This window comes from Chelonia mydas, chromosome 14 (assembly GCF_015237465.2).
Source record: "Chelonia mydas isolate rCheMyd1 chromosome 14, rCheMyd1.pri.v2, whole genome shotgun sequence".
NCBI classification, from domain to species: Eukaryota; Metazoa; Chordata; order Testudines; family Cheloniidae; genus Chelonia; species Chelonia mydas.
Genome location: NC_051254.2, coordinates 19,195,044 through 19,221,746, shown reverse-complemented (window position 1 = coordinate 19,221,746; position 26,703 = coordinate 19,195,044). Strand labels below are relative to the sequence as shown.

The following is a 26,703-nucleotide window of genomic DNA, read 5'->3' as shown; positions in this document are numbered from 1 at the left end:
CAGACCCTTTGGAACTGCATAATTTAGAAGTTACTACCATATGGATTTTCACTGGCATGATGCCAGGAGCTTTGCTCTTAAGGACTGTTGTCATTTCATTGTAAAAACCTTTTTAACTTCTAGGACTGGAGGACTATAAACCTATTTGGCCATGCTGTTTTTTAATATTGGTATCACAATCAGAGTAATGTTACTAGATAACAGCTAATCACTTCCTTTACATAATTTTTGGGTGTTAGCTTCCAAAAGCACCCAAGTGACTCAGAACAGGTTTCACTGAAAATCAGTAGGATTTGTACTCCTGAATCAGTTAAGTTTCAAAAGCTCTCTAAAGTCAGCCATTACGTGAGGAGGATGGAAGCAGATTTCCACTGGACACTTTTCATGCTGCTATGTCAAGGGATGTCTTTTTCAGAAAATGGTAGTGTATAGTCCTAACTTTGCAGGGACAACACTTTCAAAACAGGAGCTCAAAGTTAGGACCCTAGAGCCACAGTGAGGCATCTCAGGGATGAGCTTTTTCAAAAAATGTTGATTTCAGTGCTCCAGATTCACTTAAACCAGAGGTGGGGCAAACTACAGCCTGCGGCCACATCTGGCCCGGAGGACTGTCCTGCCCGGCCCCTGAGCTCCTGGCCAGGGAGGCTAACCCCCGGCCCTTCCCCCGCTGTCCCTCTTCCCCCGCAGCCTCAGCGTGACAGGACGCCAGCGCTCTGGCCTGCTGCTCCTGCCGGGCAGTGTGGCAGCAGCGTGGCTGGCTCGGGCTGGGCAGCGGGGCTTTGCTGCTCTGAGCGGCGTGGTGGGGGAGGGGGGTTGGATAAGGGTCCTGGGGGGCAGTTGGATGGGACAGAGGTTCTGGGAGGGGGGGGCAGTCAGGGGACAGGGGTTGGATAGGCGTGGGAGTCCTGGGGGGCCTCTCTGGGGGTGTGGATAGGGGTCAGGGAGCGGGGGGGGGGGTTGGATAGGGGATGGGGTCCCGGGGCCTCTCAGTGGGCGGGGGTGTGGATAGGGGACAGGGAGAAGCAGGGGTTTGATGGGGGTGAGGTTCTGACGGGGGTGGTCAGGGGACAAGGCACATTGGATGGGTCAGGTGTTCCGATGGGGGCGGGAAGTGGGAGGGGGTGGATGGGGCCAGGCTCTTTGGGGAGGCAGAGCCTTCCCTACCCGACCCTCCATACAGTTTCTCAATGCTGATATGGCCCTCGGGCCAAAAAGTTTGTGCGCCCCAACTTAAATACGCAAATCTCACCTGTAGGCTCCTAAATACAGACCTAGGCTCCTAAACTTAAGCTTCTGTTCTTGAATACTTTGGCTGCACATTTCCTGTCATATCTCCACCTTTGCTCCCATTTGTGGACTGTGCTGCTCTTTACCTATATCTCCTCTGCCATTTTGAAGAGCAGAGTGGAAAGAATGCAAGGCGGAGCACTTCACAAGAGGCCCTATGTGTATGGAGATGGCAGGAAGACTAAATAGTCTGTTGAACTCCACTTTAGAGAAACTGGGGGAATGAAAAACCAAATCCTAGCTTACTCTTTGCTATCTTTCCTCTTATCATTCAGCTGAAATAAGCTCTCAAACCAGTCTATTTAGAATCTTGGCTGTATTAATGTACATTCCAGTAGCACCAAATGCTTAAAAAAACCTGACAGTCTTTCCTAAATTAAGATTAAACTTTTAAAAATGATTAAAAATCCAATCCTGTTCCTAAAGGGAAGGAGAATGACAGAGATGAAAGGTAGTGATTGAATATAGACCAGGGTGGACTACTGTTCTCCTCCAGGCCGAGAGCTTAGCTCCTAATAACTTTTAAGTGGCTAACCCATATGTGTAAACTGAGGTAAGAGCATACGTAAGGGACCATCATTAATGATCGATGAGGTAGGCAACCATTTCAGACTACACTACTTATTGAATGTTCTATAAGCATTGTCCAAAAGTTAGTATTACTTACAAAGTTAGATTAACTTGATAAAAGGTTGTTACCCTTTACTGATGTGGGCTATGAGAAATAATGCATGCAGTAATTTTGGCTGTAACGCCATTTTCAAGGGACCGTGTTGTGTACTAGACTTCCGTCAGATGGAAGTGGTACAGTACTTAGAAACAAAGTAATTAGCACTGTTTCTTCTTTTAAAAGCATTGTCTTATTGTACATGTATTTGGGCTTAAATAGCAGACCAATTCAAACATGACGTTTGCGTAGAATCGGAGGACTGGAAGGGATCCTGAGAGATCTAGTCCAGTCCCCTGCACTCATGGCAGGACTAAGTATTCTAGACCATCCCTGACAGGTGTTTGTCTAACCAGCTCCTAAAAATCTCCAATGAGGGAGATTCCACCACTTCCCTTGGCAATCTAGTCCAGTGCTTGAACACCCTGACAGTAAGATTTTTCTAATGTCTGTCCTAAATCACCCTTGCTGCAATTTAAGCCCATTGCTTCTTGTCCTATCCTCAGTGGATAAAGAGAACAATTTTTCTCCCTCTTCCTTGTAACAACTTTTTATGTAATTGAAAACTGTTATCATATCCCGTCTCTGTCTTCTCTTCTCCAGACTAGACAAACCCAATATTTTCAATCTTCCCTCATAGGTCATGTTTTCTAGACCTTTAATCATTTTTGTTGCTCTTCTCTGGACTTTCTCCAATTTGAGCATATCTTACCTGAAATGTGCTGCCCAGAACTGGCCACATATTCCAGTTGAGGCCTAATCAGCACAGAGCGGAAGAATTTTTTTCTCATGTCTTGCTTACAACGTTCCTGCTGATACATCCCAGAATGATGGTGGGGTTTTATTTTAAACAGTGTTACACTGACTCATATTTAGCTTGTGATCCACATGACCCCCACACCCCTTTCTGTAGTTCTCCTTCCTAGGCAGTCATTTTGTATGCATGCAACTGATTGTTCCTTCCTAAGTGGAGTGCTTTGTGCTTGTCCTTATTGAATTTCATTCTGTTTCCTTCAGACCATTTCTCCAGTTTGTCCAGATCATTTTGAATTTTAATCTTCTCCTCCAAAGCACTTGCAACCCCTTTCAGCTTGGTATCGTCCACAAACTTTAAGTGTACTCTCTATACCATTATCTAAATCACTGATGATGATATTGAACAGCACCGGATCCATAATAGATCCCTGTGGGACCCCACTTGATATGCCCTTCCAGCTTGACTGTGAACCATTGATAACTATTCTCTGGGAACAGTTTTCCAACCGGATATGCACCCACCTTATAGTAGCTCCATCTAGGTTGTATTTTCCTGGTTTATGAGGTCATGTGAGACAGTATCAAAAACTTTACTAAATTCAAAATATAGCACATCTGCTGCTTCCCCCTGACCACAAGGCTTGTTACCCTGTCAAAGAAAGCTATCAGGTTGGTTTGATATGAATGTGGTATTCTGAGGGAGTGCAGTTTGACTTTCTTATTAGGTCTCTTGAATGGCTTGGTTTACTGAAATGGGATAATGCTTTGCAATGGGGATTGCCTGATGCTAGGTGGTGTGAGAAATATTAGCTTGGACAACAGTACTTAGGGAGTCCTTCCAGAAGATTCCAACACAGTAAACTAAACTTTGGATTTTCCTGCTTTATGCTGTTTGGTCTTGGTTTAACTGAGAAATATACAGAGTAGTGACTGAGGATGTTGAGTTCTAAATGTGAGAAATGGATGATTGGAATGTTTGCCCAGCTTCTTGGAAACATGTTCCAGTAAACCAATATCAGGACTCTAGTAACATTTCAGAACGTTACAGCTGGTCATCTGTACATTACTAAATAGTTTTTCTGACATTGGTCAAACAAAAGTAGACACCAGTGGTGTGAACAGAAGACTCCAGTACTTTCAAATCTTAAGCATAACCTTATTGAGGGATCCTCCTGGTTCATAATGGGATAAAAGTAATCCACACACAAGTCAATTAGGATTTGATCCTCTTAGCAAGATACTAGGTTTCAGAGTAGCAGCTGTGTTAGTCTGTATTCACAAAAAGAAAAGGAGGACTAGTGGCACCGTAGAGACTAACTCACGAAAGCTTATGCTCAAATAAATTGGTTAGTCTCTAAGGTGCCACTAGTCCTCCTTTTCTTTTAGCAAGGTACTAGTGTTTCTGAATGTTGGATTGCATGGGATGTGCTTGTAATACTTTTATGAATACAGGATAGTTAGACTTCTTCCTTCTTTACTAATAAAATGTTTCATTACTTTTCCAGGGGACTCTCATAAGAATATTTGATACTTCATCGGGGCATTTAATCCAGGAGTTACGAAGAGGTTCACAAGCAGCTAATATCTACTGGTAAGCTTAAAATTATTTCCCCCTTTTTGAAGTAATGTACTTCCTCCATCTTTTGATGCGTCTGGTATCTTTTTGTGCTGAGATTGGGAAAAAAAAAACTTCCCTGTGGTTCTTTGTGCAAAGGCACAAGGTGCCTAGCCTAACTACATTTTGTGCCTTTTTAAATTCAGGTTGTGTGTGCAGGTCTAATTAGTGTTCGTCTCCTTTTTCTATCTGACTAACTCTAGGTTAAATGCAATACATATACACCTTACAAATCAAGCTACTATGCTGTATGAAGGCTAAATAAAAATTTGTTGCAATTATTTGTGTCTACAGCATTAACTTCAATCAGGATGCTTCTCTAATTTGTGTATCAAGTGACCATGGTACAGTGCATATTTTTGCGGCAGAAGATCCCAAAAGGAACAAGCAGTCTAGGTAGGCTTTCATCCATTCTCTAGCCTATTGGTTTGAGATTGTTTGGGCTTTAATTTTTGGTATTAAACACATGCTAGCAAGACTGTTTCTCCCCCTCCCCCAAGTTATTTCAAAATGAAGCTTTTTTTTCCATAGTAGCATTTAATGAGGCAAAAACTTAGCAATGATTACTCTTCAGTGTCAGTGAACTATGTTGCATGAATAAAAGAGGAAGATAAGAAACCCAAGATATCTATGTAGTGTATGGTTTTATACTGCCACCTAACAAATACAAATATGTGAGTGCTTTCCATAGACTCTGTATAGCACTAGTGGAGTCCCTAGTGCACCTCATGGTGTTTCTGGTATTCCTGTTTTGGATCTTACCATAACAATCAAGGAAATGGCATCAGAATCATTGTGGTGGATCTTTTATGTACATCTTTTTTTTTTTTTTTCTTTTCAGTTTGGCCTCAGCCAGCTTCCTCCCCAAATACTTCAGTTCCAAATGGAGCTTTTCTAAATTTCAGGTTCCCTCAGGCTCTCCCTGCATTTGTGCCTTTGGAACAGAGCCAAATGCTGTCATAGGTAAGTTGTCTGAACTTCCCCAAGGGTTCTGTTTGAAAAGCAAGCCTTGATAAGCTCTTCCACAAGTGACAAGGTTATTTTTTTTTTTTTTTTGCTCTGATAGATTTATTATTATTTTATTTAAATACTGTAAAGGATGACTGGCTAAGACATTAGAGCCCCTCAGTTTGAGGGAGAGATCATGGTGACAGCTTTGACAGTGCTGTCTGGAAAAGTGAGCAAGCAAACCTTGATAGTGGGTCAGGCCTTCAGGCTTGCATAGGATCTGTGCTAATGAGAACTAGGGCAGGGGTAGGCAAACTTTTTGGTCTGAGGCCACATCTGGGTATAGAAATTGTATGGCGGGCACTGAATGCTCACAAAATTGGGGGTGGGGTTGGGGATGTAGGAAGGGGATCAGGCTGGGGCTTGGTGAAGGAGGGGTGGCTTAGGGGTGCATGCTCTGGGCAGGACTTATCTCCAGCAGCTCCTGAAAGCAGCAGCATGTCCCCTCTCTGGCTCCTACGTGGAGCTGTGGCCAGGGGCCTCCACTGTGCACTGCCCTGTCGGCAGGCGCTGCCCCCTCAACTCCCATTGACCGTGGTTTCTGGCCGATGGCTGCCCCTACATGTAGGAGCTGGAGGGGGGGGGGGAACGACATGCTGCAGCTTCCAGGAGCCACAGAGTTTGGCCCTGACCCTACACTCCCGCTGGAGCACTAGAGTGGGGCAAGCTCCAGACCCTGCTGCCCAGAGGGAGCTAGAGGGCTGGATTAGAACGGCTGGTGGGCTGTAGTTTGCCCACTTCTGAACTATGGTGTGTGACCAATAATGTGGGCTTTGAGCAAACAGCAAAAAACTCCTTGCACTGATTGCTGTTTAGGACAAACATCTTGTAGACAAAAACAACGGAGTCCTTGTAGCATCTTAGAGACTAACAAATTTATTTGGGCATAAGCTTTTGTGGGCTAAGACCCACTTCATCAGATGCATGGAGTGTAAAATACAATAGCAGGTATATATACATAGTACATGAAAAGATGGGAGTTGCCTTACTGTCTTGTAGACAGTAACTTCCTCCAGGCTACCAGCCAAACTAATGCTCAGCAAGGTGTCCTATTGGGTTGAGAACAGTGAGTTTCCAAAAAGGTGCACACTGAAGAAATGTGCTGGAGATATTGCTTTTTTTAGGCTGTAAAACAAAATGTCTTTGGTTTTTTTGTTTCAGCAATATGTGCAGATGGTAGCTACTACAAATTCTTATTCAACCAAAAAGGGGAATGCTCAAGGGATGTCTATGCTCAGTTTCTAGAAATGACAGATGACAAGCTTTGACTAAACTGAGGAAGAAAGTGTTTTGGTCAAAGTACTGCCTTGGTTATTCTGCTTCTTTAGAAGGACTGGGTATGTATGTCCAATACTGATCAAGATGTGTAACAGACCTCATTGAGAAGCCTGGCCCAACAAGCTCTGATGTAGAGGACTTCTACCTATGTTAAACTCATATGCTGTTTTTTTCAATATTAGAAGGGGGAAATAATGGGGGTTCTGTCAGCTCTTCAAGAAGTGGTGTTAAACTGTGAAATTGAGTGCAGATGAGTGCCTGCCACATGTTTTGAGGTGTTTTGTACAAAACTTCAGGCAAGGATGTGAATTTATTTCAGGCACCATATTACATCACTTCCACTGAACCTCTCTTGTGGGGGCAGGAAATAACTGTAAATACTAGGTAACTAGACTAGTTATACCAGCAGCTTGCCTTAGAACCCTTTTCATACACCTTAACATGCAGAAGGGAAGAGGACACAGGTGGCTATAATAAACCCCATCTGAACTGCACTTGCCCTCTGGGCTGCAGTGTGGTGCAGTTGTCTTGTGGCCACAGATTGATAGTCAGTCATGTACACACTGATGTTCTTGGTTAAGTTGAATTAACTATCAGCACTACGGTAATTTTCAGTGGTGCCAAACTATATATATTAGACACACAGGCACAGTTAGGTACTGCTGATGTGGTTAACCATTACTCAGCATATGAAGTAAATTGCATAGGATACTATGACAAATGAAGTTCATGTTTGAAGGGGATGCTGCTGCTTCTATGATGAAACACATCCATTCCAGCTAAAAATTTCAGTTGGTTTAACAGTTGCTTTGGGTTGCTTCTAAAATACCAACTCTCTGGGCTTCAACCAGAAGACTTTACAGGCCACTTAATACACAGTTTAAAGTTGGTGATGTGAAGTACACTACCTTGTGACGACTCTAAATCTGCAAAGCATTTTTTGAAGTGTTGCATATTGAATGGTGTTTGCTTAGGTGCAGTTAGGTCAAATCAAACAGCTATCAACTGACTTGCATCCAGCTTCCCCCCCCCCCCCCCAACTATTTGGACAACTCTGTAGCCTTGATTTTGGAAAGAAGGCACTACCATTTTCTTAAAAAAAAAAAAAAAAAGTGAAAGAACACAAGTTCTCAATTCCTAGCACTAATTACATGAGGCATTCATACAATGCCTCAGCTTTAATTTCACAGATGCTTCAAAGTTGAAGTTCTAGTTCACTCAAGATTATTTAGCTGCAAATTATCTAAATTTTTGGCAAGTTTCTTTAGCATCTGATAAAATGGACCAAGGACTAACTTTTATGCAGATTGTGTGGTCAAGTTTGCATGTTGCTTTTACGTGTATTTAATCATATTTGTTTTGCACACTTATTTGTAATGTTTCTTTTAAATAAATGACTAATTTTGCTGTATTCATTTAAGGTAAGCACTGGATTAACTTTTTTTATACACACCCCTTTAACTTTTGCAAATTAATAGCAATGTTAGACCACTTCCTTTAGTACGGACAGTATATTATAGGAAAACTGCCTTATAAAGTCTCAATTCTCAAGAATAGCTGATGTCCCCTTTTTAATAAAGGGCCTAGGGATAAAAATGGTAAACTTTGAGTCTGAGTGTAAGATCTGAAACTTAGCCAAAAGTACTTCATATTAAAACAAAACTGAGGAACAGGCTCTAACATCCACTCCCCATAGGATTGTTGAGGATTATCTGGCCCTCCGGCTACTCCCCTATGCTACTCATCCATGTAGGCACTAATGATACTGCAAAGTATGATCCTGAGCAGATCAGACATGACTACAGGGCTCTGGGAGTAAGGGTAAAGGAGCTGGGGACACAGGTGGTGGTCTCTTTAATCCTTCCAGGCAAAGGTAGGAGCCCATGCAGAAACAGATGCATCATGGAGGTGAATGTCAAGCTGAGGGTGTGAGCATGGCTTGGCTTCCTTGATCAGGGGATGCTGTTCCAGGAAGGAGGACTGCTAAGCAGAGATGAGGTCCAGCTATCAAAGACTGGGAAGAGCGTATTTGAATACAGACTTGCTAACCAAGCAAGGGGGGCTTTAAATTAGGTTTGAGGGCAAGAGATAAAAGACCACAGGTAAGTGGAAAAATATGCAGAACTGGGAGAAGGGTCAGAATCATAGCAGGGATAAGAGAAGGTGGGTGGAATCAAATCAGTATCTAAGTATGAGGAAGAAACAAGAACTTGAAATGCTAGTTAAACAACTAGGCATAGCTGGCATCCCAGACTTGGTGTGATAGAAGGGTACAGCTTGCTCTGCAGGGAAAAAAGGTGTTCTCTTACAGATCAAAAGCTGTATACACTTGGACGTGTACAAAGTCTCTGGTAAGGTAAAAGGGATAAAAAAACCAACGGGGATATTATGGTAGGGGTCTATTACAGACCATCTAACCAAGAGGAGGAGGTGGATGAGGCTTTTTTAAAACAACTAAATCAGCCAAAGCCATGGTCATGATGGGAGAATTCAGCTACCCAGACATCTGTTGGGAAAACACAGAGCACAGATTATCAAACACATTCCAAGAATGTATTGGAGATAGTTTATTTCAGAAGGTGGAGAGGCTGTTCTAGATTTGATTTGGACAATCAAAGAATTTGCAAGTGATCATGAAATGACAGAATTCATGATTCTAAGGAATGATAAGAGGGAAAACTGCCCAATAAAAACAATTTCAAGAAGGCTTAGCAAATACAGGGAGTTGGTAGGTAAGATCCCATTAGAAATAAATCTAAGGGGAAAAACAGTTCAAGAGAGTTGACAGTTTTCAGAGACATACGGGCATACCATCCCACTGCATAGGAAAGATAAAGTATGGCAGACCACCTTGGCTTAGCCAGGAGACTTTTAATGAGCTGAAACTCTCAAAAGCCCTACAAAAAGTGGAAACTAGATCAAATTACAAAGGAGGACTATAAACTCTAAAGGGATAAAATTAGGATGGCCAAGGCACTAAATGAAACTAAACTAGCTAGAGACAAAGCGTGACAAAAAAAAATTCTATACATTAGAAGCAAAAGGGGAAGGGTAGACTTGTTACAGCCAGGGGGGAGAAAGAGTATCAAACTATGGAAGTGGCAAAAGTCAAGACTTTTTTGTTTCATTTCTCACCAAAAAGTTCAGTAACAAGTGAACATCTAATTTAGTGAATGTCAGTGAAAATGAGGTAGAGTCAGGTTAAAATAGAAGTTAAAAATTACTCAGACAAGTTAGATGTCTTCAAGCCATCAGGGCTTGCTGAAATACATCCTAGAATACTGACTGAGGAGATTCTTTGAAAAGTCATGGAAGAAGGGAAAAGGGCAAATATAGTGCCCATTTATCAAAAAGGGAATGACAACCTCAGGGAATTACAGGCCAGGCAGCTTAACTTCAGTACCTGGAGAGATAATGGAGCAAACAATTTAAGCAATCAATTTGCAAATACTTAGGTGATAAGTAACAGTCAGCATGGATTTGTCAAGAAGAAATCATGTCAAACCACCCTAATATCTTTCTTTAATAGGGAAACAAGCCTTGTGGATGGGGGGGGAAGCAGATGATGCAGTATATCTTGACTTTAGTAATAGGGCCCAGGATATGAAGTAATCGAGTGTCCAACACACTCGCACCTTTCCATTACCAGTTAATAGGTCTACTCACTACAGGTTAAAAATCCAAGGTTTAAATTTAAGATTTTGAAAGGTTTGAGGTTGTTACTTTACAATAACTAATAGATCTAAATGGCATTTAATCTTTAAAAGATAGTAGAGCCAGTTGTCTTAATTTAAAAAGCAGCTATACTCCTGGTGGAATTCTGTGCTAAAGAATTCAAAATTCTGCATATTTTATTTGTCAAAACAACACTATAATCACACCAGTTTCAATTATTTTGGTCATTTATTTCAAAATACCTGTCAACAAGCATATCTGTAACAATACAGACAAGATTCAGGAAATGTTTTTTGACAAATAGATTCCTTACTAAGCATATTAATACAGAACTCTGACTAATTTAAGCTACACTACAGAACCATATTCCCCACACCCCTCAGAAGCAGTGCAAAGGCTTGGGGGTAACAGAGGAGCTGAGGGAGAGGGAAGTAAATTGCTGGGATGGAGGCTGGGTGTAAACGTGGAAGGTTGTTGGGTATCAGGGATATGGAACAGTTTGTTTTAGGGAGCTTCCCCCATGCAGACCCTGGCTGACCCCTTGCCTCCCATTCAGTCAGGCACATCTGCCCGTCCCAATGTATTCCTGCACCCCTATGTCTCTCTGCCTCCTGTGGCCTAGTACCCCCTCCCCATGTGTCTATGCCCCCATCCAGCCACTCACCTATCCATATCCCCTGTACCCCACCCCAGCCCCATGTGTCTGTGTCCCTACTCAACCACCCCCATCCCTATGTAACTCTACACCTCCCTCATCACCATGTGGACCTGCATCTCCCCCCGGGGCCCACTCCCATTTAGCCCCTGCCCAAGTCTGTCCTCCCCTATGAGCCCGTCTAAACCCCCCAGCAGCTCCACACTGTCTCCCCACAGCCCCTGTCTCCTGACCTGGCCTAACAGGCACCCTGAAGAAGTGGCCAGGAGCTGCAGCTTTGTTCTATCCCCACAGCACCCTCTGGTGGGCAAAAGTGGAACTGCAAAACTTATTGTCTGCTGGGAGCTGCTGCTGCTCTTGCACCACAGCACCCTCTGGAGGGAAAAAGGCAAAACTGCAGCAACACTTCAGCTTTTTTCTGCACAAAAAAAATAAATCTATGGGCTCATTAATTATGTGCACGCAGAGAAGTACAGAATTCTCCCAGAAATACAGCTAGCTCATAAAGCTGATAATAGATAAGGGGGCCTTCTTGACTTGATGAGGAGCTTATGTATTGGTTGCCATAGTGTTGGCAAGACCCACAGATGTTAATCTATTGCTGATCAAAAGCACATGTACACTCTTAATCCAGAAGACATTGCAGACCCATTACAACTTCAGAGAACAGGAAATGCTCTGACGCCATCTTGACTTTTGTCTGCAATCCTAACATCTACAAGACAGTCCAAAATCCTGAAGAAAAAAATTGTTAGCCAGTACAGTAAATGCAGTAACAGGGAGTTCCCAATTCAATTTCTTCAGTGAAATTTCTACACATTTGCTAACAGCAAGAGTCACACCGTAAAAGGATCAGTAAGAATTAATTTTCTTCCAAGTGGGTACTCACAGTTCCAATAGGTCTCCTTTCAAAATGAGAAGGTAACAAGGTTTCCCACACTCTTCTTCAACTGCGATGCTTCGAATACTGCTGTTTTTCTTACAGTTTCAGCACAAGAATGAAAGGAAATAAATATTGTCCCTGCACCTCCCATCAATGAACCAACCAGGGGAGATCATACTAATCTGATTTACATTTTAGAAATAAATTTAAAATTATAGCAACTTATATTAAGGCCTAGATTTACTGTAATCTTTTGAACTCTAAATTAAAGAAAGCCAAACTGCTGGATGACACCCAGAATCAAGTTGCTGAAGCACTAATCTGGTTTTCGATAGCAGTATCGTCTTCTGCAGGTTCAGAATATTTTCACTTCAGTTCAATGACTAGTTCATTCAAAACTAAGCAAGCAGCTGTAAGTTAAAGCAGAAGGAAAGCTTGTTTTTTTCTTCCAATTTATGAATAAAAATGAGATAAATATCCAAGACATGACTACCAGAAACAAATCAGTTCAATTCACTCACTACACAAATTCAAAAAGTGTTTGATAACCCTGTTTCCCCTTTTATGTCCAGCACATTTAAGGTAGGTTTACTTAATAAAAACAATTTGAAGTTGCTGTTTATGTGCATTTTTGATTGAATTCCAACTTCCATCCATTTGCAGACTGACACAAATCACAAGTAAAAAATTAATCTACTAAATAAATGCATCATTCACCATTTTGGAACAATTCAAAAAATCTGAATAAATGTATGTTAAGCTATATAACTGTTTGTATAAATATACTTTATCTTCTTGGTGAGCAAAAAGTAGTACCAAATTTAGTGTGAAGAATGTGTTTAGTTGCAAATCTACATGTTTAATGGTTAACATCCAATGAGAATCAACATCTCTAGAAAAATGACTAAAGTACAAAACTGATACTTAAATCAAGACTTCCTACTTTCTGATTTTAATCAGGATTAAAATTGGTGATTTAAATCATTTCACTCTGGAACAAACAAAAACAATGAAAATTGAAAAAAATCTCTCATCCCTATTTTCTCTTCTGTCTAGTAATCTAAACTGGAAAGTGATTTACTCACCCAAGCACTTTCACAGATATCCTTGTGGTTAGTACAGGCTGCTGTACCTAAATCAGTGAAATCAAGAGTAGTGTAATAGTAAACTGTTGTGCATTTATGCAAAGTGACAAACAGACAAAAATCTGTGTGAGGGCTCAACATTCAGATAACTTCACTTACTAGAAAAAATGAGTGTTTTGTCCCACTGTAGCAGCAGTCCTTTCTGGTTGTACTGGGCTCTGAATATGGCCCGCACGAGGAGAGGCCTGAGAATATTCTTGTTCAAGGACTAAGAGAGGATCCTATCTCCCAGGGGCTTCGGTTAAAGTCTTGCTGTCTGGAGTGAGTGCCACCACCCACTCCACCCCAATTTCATAAAAGAGAGTCTTCTCCTTGGAGAGGTGGGGTTTTGGAGACATTGCCATAAAGAGTCACATCACACAGGGAAGTCAGCATAAGAGCAAGACACAGACTAGCACTGGGTGCTAGTGAACACTTTAATCTTCCATATTTGAATCAGCAAAGTTAGAGCCAATTGTAAACAAGCTCTAAATAAGGCGTGACGTTATAAAATGCTTTGGTCAAATCCCATTTAGAGTACTACAAGCTGGGTTGCTTATATTAGACACTTTCACAGCCTTTTTCATAAAAGCAGGGTTAAAAAGGAGAGATGGACACTGGAAGGAATCCAAGGGAAGGTAGTTAGCATAATACAGTACATCACAGTCATAAGAGTCAATTGGATCAAAGACCAATCAATATTAGAGGGAGGCCAACCCCCCATATTTATGGCACATTTGGGCAAGTTTTTGGTCAGTCAAAGCCAAAGCAAGGTGGCTGTAAGATTCTACTCTGACTCAGTTCTACCACCAAATGTGTTTGACATTAAGCAGAGCATAATATATTGAACTACCAAAGGAACAGTTTGATTTAAAAATAACCTGACATTGTCAATTCATTTAGGTTTGAATTTTAAGTAGTTAAATCCTGTACTGCATCCGTGGAAGAGGTTATGCATTTTTGTACTTGAGTATTTTTAAAGACTGCTTGGAAACCCACACATTAAAAGAAAAATATATCCCACAGTGTTCATGCACAGGATTTATCTCCTTTAATGAAGGCAAATTCCTCTGACAAACTCCAAGTGGCTCAAATGGTTTTAGTCAAGATCTGCTACCAAATTTCCATTTGCAGAACCTTCAGGTTATAAGAGAGTTAGTGCCAAATCTGCTCCATACTCGCGGGATCAGGAAGAGTTTGCCAGCACAGCCTTTTTCGGCTTAAACATTCAGGACCAAGTCACCACTTGCTCTGCTATTAGCAGCTATGTTGGCACTGCCAGTATAAACTCTGAAAAGCAGCACACCTAAGCGAACACTTCATAAACACACTTGTTGAGTAACCGTTAGACTAATGTAGTGACTTTTTTGAATAATTTAACATTTATTAAAAAGATTTCACTCATTTCTAGTTGTGAACAGACTCACTTCTGAATATAAACCAAGTTCTAATCAGTAGGTTTATATCCAACTACTGCCTTGATTTTAAATTACATCTACATGGATGTGTATAAATTATGAAGTGTCCGATAAAAACCAGATTACTATCGAGGGACGCTTATTGTTCTACTTTTTTTTAAAACTCCCATTAACACTTTGAGTAACATTCTGGAGTTTTACATCATGGATTTTTTAAAAATGCCTCTTATAAACTCAGCTAGTGTACAGTATTTTTCATAATTTTTAATATGTATTATCTGCATTGACATTGTAACAGCTCCATTTTGTGGATTAACATGATAGTACAGATTTCTCAATTTGGTCTTCAGGTAAATAAGAGTTTCCTAAAGCTGCCTAAATATAAGCCATTTCAGTCCATCATGAAAATACAGATTTTTCTTTTTGAAATGGAAAACAAATATTTATATAAATAATGGCATAACAACAGAAAGTAACAAACTGGAATTAAAAGTTTAAACCCACTCTCCAGCCTTCACTCACCTCGTTGTATGAAGGAACAAGACATTATGTGAATTAAAGACTGAACAGCAACCTAAACTTTTAGTTTAATTTGGAAATGTAAGGTGGAATCTATTACCACAATTAAAGTGAATAATTACCAATACATTTTAAACTGTTCAACCGCAGAACACACACTTTAAAAAAAAACAAACTTTTATTATAATAATATGGTAGCCACTGTTAGAAAACCACAACAGCTACTCTTAATGGAGACCCCAGAGGGTCAGTGTATGACATCAAAAGTTTTATGGATAAACTGGTCAGATTAATTTCTACAGATGGGTGCTTAAGCTTAAAAATACTGAATATACCTCTGACAAGATAATTTTTTACTCTCTTTTTAAAAGGACTTGTGATAAAGAATTTTATCTTTTCTAAATGAAGAACAGTCTGTTATCTTAAACATACACAATATTAAGCGAGACTCTTGTTTTACTTTCGACTGGAAAAATATGCCAGGGACAGTCAAAGTCAACACAAAGTAACAAACAGCAAAAGGTAGCAAGAAAGAGAAACAGGTAAGTGCAGCTCTGGTCAAATTCATAGCAGTTCTTTACGTCAGTTAACGGCTCATTTACATTGTAATTTCTAATCAGTTACATGCAAGCCCGAAGAAGCATTTGATCACTACACATGGTAATAAAATTTGATTAAATTTATCAGGCAACTGCTAAAATATGAAAATTTGCAGATGTAATAAAGTAGCTTTATCTGAACTTTAACAGGACAGACAAAAGTAAATCATTCCATTGGTTAAAAAAACCCTACATTCAGTTTTTTACGAAACAAAATTTCACATGAAAAGTATTGTGTGATTCCAAAGTTTCCGGAGTAGAAATGGAGTGATTTGAAATGTCAAAGACCCCATTATTTTGCAAAGAAATGAAAATACACCTCAAAAATTTCTAATTCCACATGTGAACAACAAAATACTGCATATCTACCAACAACTGCATTGGGTAGGTCATTATGAAAGGCTAGCTGCCAAGATGTAGGAAATGGCTCCTTGCCTCTGTTCCCTTTAAGGAATATACAATCGTTTGAAACCAGTTCACACTAAGCGCTTATCATGCTGCCATTACACTGAGATACTCAGTCCTTAAAATAATCCAATAAAGATTTTATAAAGCTGCGGACCTCCCCAACACTGGATTTCTCCTCAGTGTACACAGAGTTAGTTCAGTAGGGGGTGGGGAGGAGCAGGGTCACAGCCTCTGGAACAAGATGTTTTGCAGTTTGATTTTTTTAAATTATTGAGTTTTAAGGCCACCTGTGTTGTTTTTTCAGTGCTGAAAGTTGAAGTCTGATCACAGGGCCCCTTTCCCCACTGCGTGAGAACATGTTCCAATGTTTTAGGTGTTATATTTAAGTGTCTCCTTTTGGCACCATGGAGTTGATTTTTTTTTTTTCCCCCAAGAAAAAGAAAAAAGAAAACTCCACTAAGCTTCTAGTTCTGGCTGCCTTGATCACTCACTGCAACAGATGGGGTGTCCACATTAACAGCTATGACTATGCTTTCTCCATCCTCTGTTTTGATACGTTTAAGTTCCTGTTGTTCTGACTGGTCTCCATTCTGGCGTTTTGTTGGAAGAGATGCTGATGCGGATGCATGGGTTGCTAACATATGCAAAGGACTTGCAGCAGCTGTAAGAAAGAATGAAAAACTTCAGATTCCAAATTAATTTTGAAACAGACAATACAAGAGTCAAACTCTAATTAAACATTATGAATTCCTCTATTATTTGTTTTACAGCAGCGCATTAGAGGCCCCAATCTGGATTCAGGGCACATTCTTCTAGTCACTGTACAAACGTAAGAATCCCTGCCCTTGAAGAACTTACCATTTAAATAGTCAAGAAAAAGGGTGGCAGAAAGGAAGCATCTTCATTCTGTGGCCAGGGAACTAAGGCACAGAGAGATTAAGTGACTTAACCCAGCATCACACATGGAGTCTCTGGCACAGCTGGGAAGCGCTCTCTAGTTATTCCCCATTACTTCCTTTGGCAACAAGGGACTAGCATATTATGCTGAAGTTATGTTTTTAAATGTATTTTAAAACTTCACTCTGCACTGCATTTGCAGATTTCCCCAATATACTGATGTAAACAAGATGAACAGAATCTGGAATTTCTAGAAAAACATTTACAAAACCAAAACCAAACAACAAAACTCACTGTTCTGAGAGCAGGGTTTGAATGGTGAACAAATAATGCAATGCTGGCCACACACTGAACAAGAAGGATAAAACGAACTATTGAGTGGCTGTTCATTCAGTGAGCACTGAATGAGGCAGGGGTCCTGTAGAAAAAGTAGTATGTGATCATGTAATTAAAGACTGTATCATAATGCATATGGAGGCTAAATTGAGGTTGCGTGGGCAACCTTAATTTCAGCATTACCTAACTTGTGTGCTTGCCTTTGCCACCTTAATTTTTTAAGCATAGTTTTTGTATGCAACAGTGTAATGTATACAACAAATAAAACACTGATGCACTGTAGTACAAAACCTTTCATCATATTGCTTACTTCTCTTTTGAAAGCAGGATCTTCTACATAGCAAAGTTCCACAGTCCTGTATAGCTAAATTAGGGGGTAGCTGATTCGTATACATTTAAGTGCATTGCTACAGTTTAGCACAGTGAACAGTTAATGCTACGTAAAAGAAATTTAGCAAGGTATTCTGCACCATCTGAAAAAATGAAATGTGTGTATAGTGCTTTTTTAAAAAAAACTAATGTTTATAGAAATGTGTGCACATACACACTCAATTTGGCACAGTGAAGATAGGAATGTTATGTTGCTGGACTCTTGCCAGGTTTGGTTGTATTTTTATTACTCATTATTTGCAGAGATTAAATAGTATGAATCTCATGCACCACATCCACTACAGTCGCTTTTCAAGCTTTCATACATTTCTAATTAGGCATGTTTAAGAGAGCAAGGCACAGACGGAAAATTTACAGAAGCGGTTTTCCTCTCAAAGTTTTTTCGTTCAATTTTTAGATTTAAAGGACCAGATTTGTTGACCTGGCCGAGCTGAGCTCAGCGAAGTATCAAGGGAAGATAGCTTTAAGTCACCTTTGCTTCTCCCAAATCCTGAGGCCACCTTTGGTTCCCAGCGTAAGTTACTGTGGTCTGAAAGCTACGTAGCTGATATCTGACTGTTCGTGCCCCAAAGTTATTTTGGTGGAGATTTTGCTCTGTTGCATGATGTATGAGTACTGAGTGGGGCCCGCTGAAGACTGAGGATTCTGTAAGTGGCTGAACTGTTGCTGTGTAGTGTGTTTGACTAATCCAGTGTTTCTTAAGTTTTAGTGTTTAGGTTGGTGGTAGCTGTACTTGAGTAACCCCCAATTGTTACACATTATATTGTATTTCCTGCTGGAATATATGAATAAAAGGGACAGAAGAGAGACCTAGCTGTCCTAGGAGCAGTATATAAACTGCATCTGAAGTCATGTGGCCAGAGAGGAGCCAAGGTCCTAAGAAGCTCTCTCCCAAAGCAGTTGTCCCCCTCTACTTCTCAGCATTTAGGAAAAAATCACAGGTCCTAGTAGTACTGTATAACGTCCACTGCAACTACTACTAAAATACTAATTATTATGTGAGACAATGAAATATCCGAGGACCTGGAAATGACAGGTGATAACTTTGAATTTAACAAGGACACCATCAGGCTACATACAAGAGCTTCCTTTCTGCACTCTCACAGCTCTGGTGAAAATAAAATTTCGGTTGGGGGGGAGTAAATATGTGACTGAAAAGTGCACAAACCTCTCTAATTTTATAAAAAGAAAAGGAGTACTTGTGGCACCTTAGAGACTAACCAGTTTATTTGAGCATGAGCTTTCGTGAGCTACAGCTCACTTATGCATCCGATGAAGTGAGCTGTAGCTCACGAAAGCTCATGCTCAAATAAACTGGTTAGTCTCTAAGGTGCCACAAGTACTCCTTTTCTTTTTACGAATACAGACTAACACAGCTGTTACTCTGAAACCTGTCTAATTTTATAGACACAATACACTTCTGATCCTTGTAAATATGTCTCACATAAAAAGGATGACATTATAAAGATGATAAAATGTAGATTTTTAGAAAGCAGCTCATATTCTTCTTTGGTGTTTACACCACAATAATCAATGAACCCAATGGCCAGGAATGGGGGCAATGTACAACAAAAATAATTATTTGGCCAAAAATAGGATAAAGAATTTAAGGGCAATGTTTCCTGTAGCAGAAAAATCCAGCTCCCAATCAGAATAAATTAATGGGCAAAGGAAAATAAATTTCAGCATCACCTTGAAAAGGAAGCTAGACAATATATGCAGCACCATGGTTTGTAAAATCAATTTCTGTATATAGTGACTGAATCACCAGCATCTGGAGTATCAGCGTCAGTATTTTAGTCAAGATCAGTTTAACATCCTGCAACATTATTTTAAATGAACAGAAGATTGTGCAAAGACTGATTTTGCTTTTACCCATTCAGGAAAGACATTAATGGTTGTAATGGAAAATGAAAATTAAATAGAGATGAGTGTCTATAGGAAATTTGGTTTGCAGACTAGACAAGATTTCATTAACACTTTATTAAAAAGAGTTAAAAGCCACTTGTTCATTCCAATAACAGAAACATGCATTTCAGATAGATACTCTGATTTTAAACTTCCTTTATGGATCTCAGACAAGTACTCCTCTTCTTTTTGCGAATACAGACTAACACGGCTGTTACTCTGAAACCTGTCATTATGCAAGGCACTGCATTTAGCCATATGGAGGGGAAATCTATCAACTGCATGAAAAAACTCGTACAGATACAGACAGACATCATCTTCGTTTCCAAATGCAAACAGATGGACATCGTACCAAAAGGACTGAAGGTAAAAAATCCATTATAATCTACATACCACACAGACTATGCTGACAGCTTGTGCCACACGCTCTCAAAGAAACTGCGGAACCACCTGATCAACATCCTCTACAGCAAACAGGGAAAGATAAAGAATGAGCTCTCAAAAATGGATACTCTCATAAAAAACCAATCTTCCACACAAACTTCCTCGTGGCTGGACTTTACTAAAACTAGACAAGCCATTTACAACACACACTTTGCTTCTCTACAAAAGAAAAAGGACACTAAACTTTCTAAACTACTACATGCCACAAGGGGCCATAGCAATGGTTCCCTCAACCCACCCAGCAACATTGTTAACCTATCCAACTATACTCTTAGCCCAGCAGAAGCAGCTGTTCTATCTCGGGGCCTCTCCTTCTGCCCCTCCACCCCCACGAACACGATACAGTTCTGTGGTGACCTAGAATCCTATTTTTGACGTCTCCGACTCAAGGAATATTTCCAACACGCCTCTGAACAACATACTAATCCACAGAGACCTCCCTACCAACACTACAAAAAGAAGGATTCTAGGTGGACTCCTCCTGAAGGTCGAGACAGCAAACTGGACTTCTACATAGAGTGCTTCCGCCGACGTACACGGGCTGAAATAGTGGAAAAGCAGCATCACTTGCCCCACAACCTCAGCCGTGCAGAACACAATGCCATCCACAGCCTCAGAAACAACTCTGACATCATAATCAAAAAGGCTGACAAAGGAGGTGCTGTTGTCATCATGAATAGGTCGGAATATGAATAAGAGGCTGCTCGGCAGCTCTCCAACACTACTTTCTACAAGCCATTACCCTCTGATCCCACTGAGAGTTACTAAAAGAAACTACAGCATTTGCTCAAGAAACTCCCTGAAAAAGCACAAGATCAAATCTGCACAGACACACCCCTGGAACCCCGACCTGGGATATTCTATCTACTACCCAAGATCCATAAACCTGGAAATCCTGGGCGCCCCATCATCTCAGGCATTGGCACCCTGACAGCAGGATTGTCTGGCTATGTAGACTCCCTCCTCAGGCCCTACGCTACCAGCACTCCCAGCTACCTTCGAGACACCACTGACTTCCTCAGGAAACTACAATCCATCGGTGATCTTCCTGATGACACCATCCTGGCCACTATAGATGTAGAAGCCCTCTACACCAACATTCCACACAAAGATGGACTACAAGCCACCAAGAACACTATCCCCGATAATGTCACGGCTAACCTGGTGGCTGAACTTTGTGACTTTGTCCTTACCCATAACTGTTTTACATCTGGGGACAATGTATACCTTCAAATCAGCGGCACTGCTATGGGTACCCGCATGGCCCCACAGTATGCCAACATTTTCATGGCTGACTTAGAACAACGCTTCCTCAGCTCTCGTCCCCTAACGCCCCTACTCTACTTGCGCTATATTGATGACATCTTCATCATCTGGACCCATGGAAAAGAAGCCCTTGAGGAATTCCACCATGATTTCAACAATTTCCATCCCACCATCAACCTCAGCCTGGTCCAGTCCACGCAAGAGATCCACTTCCTGGACACTACAGTGCTAATAAACGATGGTCACATAAACACCACCCTATACCGCAAACCTACTGACTGCTATTCCTACCTACATGCCTCCAGCTTTCACCCTGACCACATCACACGATCCATCGTCTACAGCCAAGCTCTGCGATACAACCGCATTTGCTCCAACCCCTCAGACAGAGACAAACACCTACAAGATCTCTATCAAGCATTCTTACAACTACAATACCCACCTGCGGAAGTGAAGAAAGAGATTGATAGAGCCAGAAGAGTTCCCAGAAGTCACCTACTACAGGACAGGCCTAATAAAGAAAATAACAGAACGCCACTAGCCGTCACCTTCAGCCCCCAACTAAAACCCCTCCAACGCATTATCAAGGATCTACAACCTATCCTGAAGGACGACCCATCACTCTCACAGATCTTGGGAGACAGGCCAGTCCTTGCCTACAGACAGCCCCCCAACCTGAAGCAAATACTCACCAGCAACCACACACCACACAACAGAATCACTAACCCAGGAACCTATCCTTGCAACAAAGCCCGTTGCCAACTGTGCCCACATATCTATTCAGGGAACACCATCACAGGGCCTAATAACATCAGCCACACTATCAAAGGCTCGTTCACCTGCACATCCACCGATGTGATATATGCCATCACGTGCCAGCAATGCCCCCCTGCCATGTACATTGGGCAAACTGGACAGTCTCTACATAAAAGAATAAATGGACACAAATCAGATGTCAAGAATTATAACATTCAAAAACCAGTCGGAGAACACTTCAATCTCTCTGGTCACTCGATTTCTGATCTCAAAGTGACTATCCTTCAACAAAAAAACTTCGAAAACAGACTCCAACGAGAGACTGCTGAATTGGAATTAATTTGCAAATTGGATACAATTGACTTAGGCTTGAATAGAGACTGGGAATGGTTGAGTCATTATAAAAAGTAACCTATTTCCCCTTGTTTATTCCTCCCCCCCCCCACTGTTCCTCAGACAGTCTTGTTAAACCCTGGATTTGTGCTGGAAATGGCCCACCTTGATTATCATACATATTGTAAGGAGAGTGATCACTTTAGATAAGCTATTACCAGCAGGAGAGTAGGGTGGGGGGAGAGAAAACCTTTTATAGTGATAAACACCCATTTTTTCATGGTTTGTGTGTATAAAAACATCTTCGGTATTTTCCACAGTATGCATCCGACGAAGTGAGCTGTAGCTCACGAAAGCTTATGCTCAAATAAATTGGTTAATCTCTAAGGTGCCACAAGTACTCCTTTTCATTTTGCGAATACAGACTAACACGGCTGTTACTCTGAAACCTGTCAGATTAGTCTGTTCTTACTAAACTATAGTAGATAATGCCTGTTCACAGTTATTTTTGTGGCCAGCAAACAGCTTGATACCATCGATACTGTCAAGATACTTTTCTGATATAGCAGATACTTCACAGTGTCTCTTCTCCCAGTGAAGAGACTGCATTCCTGCTATATCCTTTTTTGCTTGGTTTTGCATAAATCATTTGCTCTCTAATCAGCACTGTGATTAACTCCTAATCTGATCTCTGAATAGCCAGCAAGGAAGACAGTTACTTCAAATGGGGAAAAAGAAAAAGAAGACAGACCACTGTAATTATATAAAAAGCTGTTTTAAAACCCAGATGTTTAAAAAGTCTGAGCCTTACTTTAAAGATGACAGTTTCGACATGAAAAATCTCCTATGGAGAGAGTAATGTATTCTAAACACAAGCAACAGTAGGGGACTTCAGTCACCTGCATATAAACCTGTTTAGAGAAGTAATCCCTTGATTCCATAAATATTTGCTTCTTGGAACAACTAGTTTTAGTGCGCACACAAGAGGAAAGGGCGACTTTGGATTTGGGGTAAAATTTTCAAAAGCTCCTATGATTTAGGAACTTAAATCCCATTTTCAAAAGTGAAAATGAAGGGAAAATTGAAGTGTCACAATGACAAAATTTAGGACACTCAAAAAAAGACAACTTCAGACAGACCTATCAAAGCAAGGCAAATGGACGTGATGATAGTAGTTCAATTGCAATTTGGAAATATGCGAAGTAGTGCACACTGGACAGAATAAATTAAACTAATAAACATCACAGCATTCTATTTTAACTGAAACCACTCACAAAAAGGACCTAGGTATTTCAATAAAATACCTACTCATATCAAGAATACTATCATGCCATTATATAAAATGATGTTATACCCTCATCTTGAATACTGCTTTTAGTTCTGGTCATCCCATCTCAGAAAAATGTAGCAGATACAGAAGGGACACAAAGATGATCTACTACGACAGAGAAATGGAAAGGTTTCCATATAAGACACTGAAAAGATTAGGACTCTTAACTGAAGAGACAAATAAGAGGGGGCACATAGTAAATTGTTCAGAGAAAATAAAACAGATGGTCGAAATCATTACCTGCTGGTAATAACTCACCTTAAGTGATCACTCTCATTACAGTGTGTATGGTAACACCCACTGTTTCATGTTCTCTGTGTATATAAATCTCCCCACTGTATTTTCCACTGCATGCATCTGATGAAGTGAGCTGTAGCTCACAAAAGTTTATGCTCATATAAATTTGTTAGTCTCTACAGTGCCACTAGTACTCCTTTACTTTTTGCGAATACAGACTAACATGGCTGCTACTCTGAAACAAATCATTACCGTAATTCAAAAGGCTATATCCAATTAAACTAAATGGCAAACAAAAATTTAAAGTGATAACAGGAAATGTTTTGTTTTGTTTAGAAAATAAGGTATTAACCCGTGCAAACTACTAGCCACAAGACAAGGCAGCATTCAAAAAATGACAGTCATATGGACATGACCATCAAGTTACATTTAATAAGAGAAAATCCATGAGAGATAAGCCCCCATGCTTCTAGGCATAAGCAAATACTTCAGTTAACACAACAACTTCCCGTATGAGTAGTTACTCCAGAACCATCCATTAAGGTTCTTATCAGCTTTATCTGAAGCACCTGATACAGGCCACTGTCAAAAATAAGATGCTGACAAAAAATGGATCGCCCGTCTGTTCCTGAATGGCAAATTCAGGGTGGAGTGATGAAAGTTAAGGCAATTTTAAATTATTTAAATCAAAGATTAAATCAGGTTGCAGCTTTGTAAAACTAATTGAAAATGTGTGCTATGACAATTTTAGATTTAGATTTATAATAAATTATAAATAAAGTGGTTTTTGTTTTTAAATGCCTTTACTGAAAGGGGTCTATTTGAATTTTACAAAATTGCTGTGGGCAAAAAAAATGAAATATTGAAAATTAAGGCTCTGATTCTGCAAATACTGTACATACACATCTAATTTTACTCACCTGAATTGTCCCACTGACTTCAATGGAACTACTCATGTACTTAACTTTAAGCATGCATCTAAATGGTTATAGCATCAGTGACTAAAACTGTACTTTTATTTAAAACTCCTAGTGACAAAATCTTTGTCATTTCAAAACAAAACTGTTTCAGTGATAATAATGAAAAGTTACTCAGATTTTCAACAAAGTTATTGCAAACTTTTTTTTCTATACAAAGGCCAATATTTTTAAGAATAGAAGCCTAAAATTAGGTTCCTAAATACAAAGCCAGACACCCCAGAGTGGCATTTTCAAGAACTCTTAACTGACTTCAGACTGAAAACCTTGATGGAGGAATACAGCTTTGTTGAAGCATTCCAGATATCTTGACCTGTGGAAGCTCATTATGTTGGAAGGAGGTATTGGCTGACAATCCCAATAGTCTGTGCTATCTTTGCATTTTATGTTTGCGTTTGTGTTGTTCTCATAGTAATGATATTAACAAAGGCCTGGACTTGACTTTTCCAAGCATACTTGAACAAGTTAAGTAGGAAAATCTCTTAGAAAGAAGTTCCTTTGTAAAATCTGAAATTCCAGGAACAATTAGGAAACTTAGTTAAAGAAACAAGTATGTATAAACTGAGAAGAAAGCAAAGAATTAGCAACATGTAGATTAATCTTCTTTAAATAATCAACAGAAGATTTTTTTAAATCATAATTTTTTAATTCACCTTGGGCATATTTATTTCAAAGGGAAACTGTCAAAACAAATAGGCACGAAATTAGATTTATCAGCAAACCAAACCAAAAGCTGTATTTGATATGAATGTACCTTTGTCCTGCCATCCAATCAGACTGCCTACTCAAAAACTGAGACGTCAGAGGGTATTAAGACAGGCAAGCAGCTTCAAAAGAATCCTTTAGAATTCCTGTAAATTTTAATATATATTTTTTTTTTCACAAGCTTTGGAGAAAGGTACAGCAGAAGAATGACCTAAAAAGCCGACCCACAAAGAAGCCTTGCACCCAGTTTGTTCTTGACCACCCAGAGGACTGGTTGTCCATTTTAGTAGTACTGCAGCCCTTGCTTTGCAGGAACGGAGTTTTTCAAGAACTAAAAAAACATTTTAAAAGTTATTTTTAGGTTGGGTTTAATTTGGGAGTTGTCATCCCTGACAGTGCCCCTTTAAAAATTCCAGAGATTAAATTCCTATTCTGGTAACAATCAGTGAAAGGAGACACCAATTGTCTATCTGTTTGTCTGTCTCACACACACACGTATATCTATATATACTCTCTCTCTCTCTCTGTATCTATATAGATATATATAGAAAATGTAAAAAGGCTGCAGATGGCAAACAAACTGTATGTGCAACTCTAGTTGCTTTCAGTGAGAGTACAAAGGACTGAGGAAGGAATCTAAATAATGAGATTTTACAATGGACATTCTGAGAAACTGTACAAATTTGCTCATTCTGAAGGCAGTTCCTACACTGGAAATGTTTGTGGCTATACGAAATATTGGTCAAAAGCTTACCAGTGTTGCCCTGTCCTTGTATCGCTGTGGTGATAGGTACTATGTGCGTTCCATTCTGGGTTACAGTTTTTATTGGTAGCTGGTGTTGACCTAGAGGTGCCTGTTGCACTATAGTAACTGTCTGTAAGGGCGTGGTCTGAGATGTCTGAATGATACGACTAGCAGCTCCTATTGTAGCATGGCTAATAGCAGGTATAGGTTCCACTTTAACTGGAAAACAACAAAAATTATTTAATATGTTACGTTAAGACAAGACGGCTTAAAACAAAACATGACAAAAAGTGATTTAGTTACTTTATCCCTCCAATGAATATAATTAATCTTACTAATAACCTCAAAGCATCTGAAAAAGCATGGAACAAACATTCTATTTTAATTAGGGCTGTCGATTAATCACAGTTAACTCCCACGATTAACTTGAAAAACTTAATTGTGATTAAAAACATTAATCACAATTAATCGCAGTTTTAACCACACT

At 40.1% G+C, this 26,703-nt stretch overlaps 2 protein-coding genes across 5 annotated transcripts in view; one reads left to right on the top strand and one right to left on the bottom strand.

Moving 5' to 3' along the window:
• The window catches only part of WDR45B (WD repeat domain 45B), a 30,407-nt gene extending 22,385 nt beyond the window's left edge, over positions 1-8,022 (top strand). For 3 of the 4 annotated variants that reach the window (XM_037915168.2, XM_037915169.2, XM_037915166.2), the window contains 4 exons: positions 4,216-4,301; positions 4,620-4,721; positions 5,167-5,288; positions 6,495-8,022. In XM_037915168.2, the coding sequence (XP_037771096.1) occupies positions 4,216-4,301; positions 4,620-4,721; positions 5,167-5,288; positions 6,495-6,601 (417 nt within the window). In that variant the 3' untranslated portion in view covers positions 6,602-8,022. The remainder of the gene's footprint in view (positions 1-4,215; positions 4,302-4,619; positions 4,722-5,166; positions 5,289-6,494) is intronic. The other variant, XM_043528960.1, reaches the window with a different exon arrangement.
• Positions 8,023-14,610: 6,588 nt separating this feature from the next.
• The window catches only part of FOXK2 (forkhead box K2), a 64,036-nt gene continuing 51,943 nt past the window's right edge, over positions 14,611-26,703 (bottom strand). The window contains 2 exon segments of the mRNA XM_037914387.2: positions 14,611-16,553; positions 26,226-26,435. Coding sequence (XP_037770315.1) covers positions 16,357-16,553; positions 26,226-26,435 — 407 coding nt within the window. The 3' untranslated portion in view covers positions 14,611-16,356.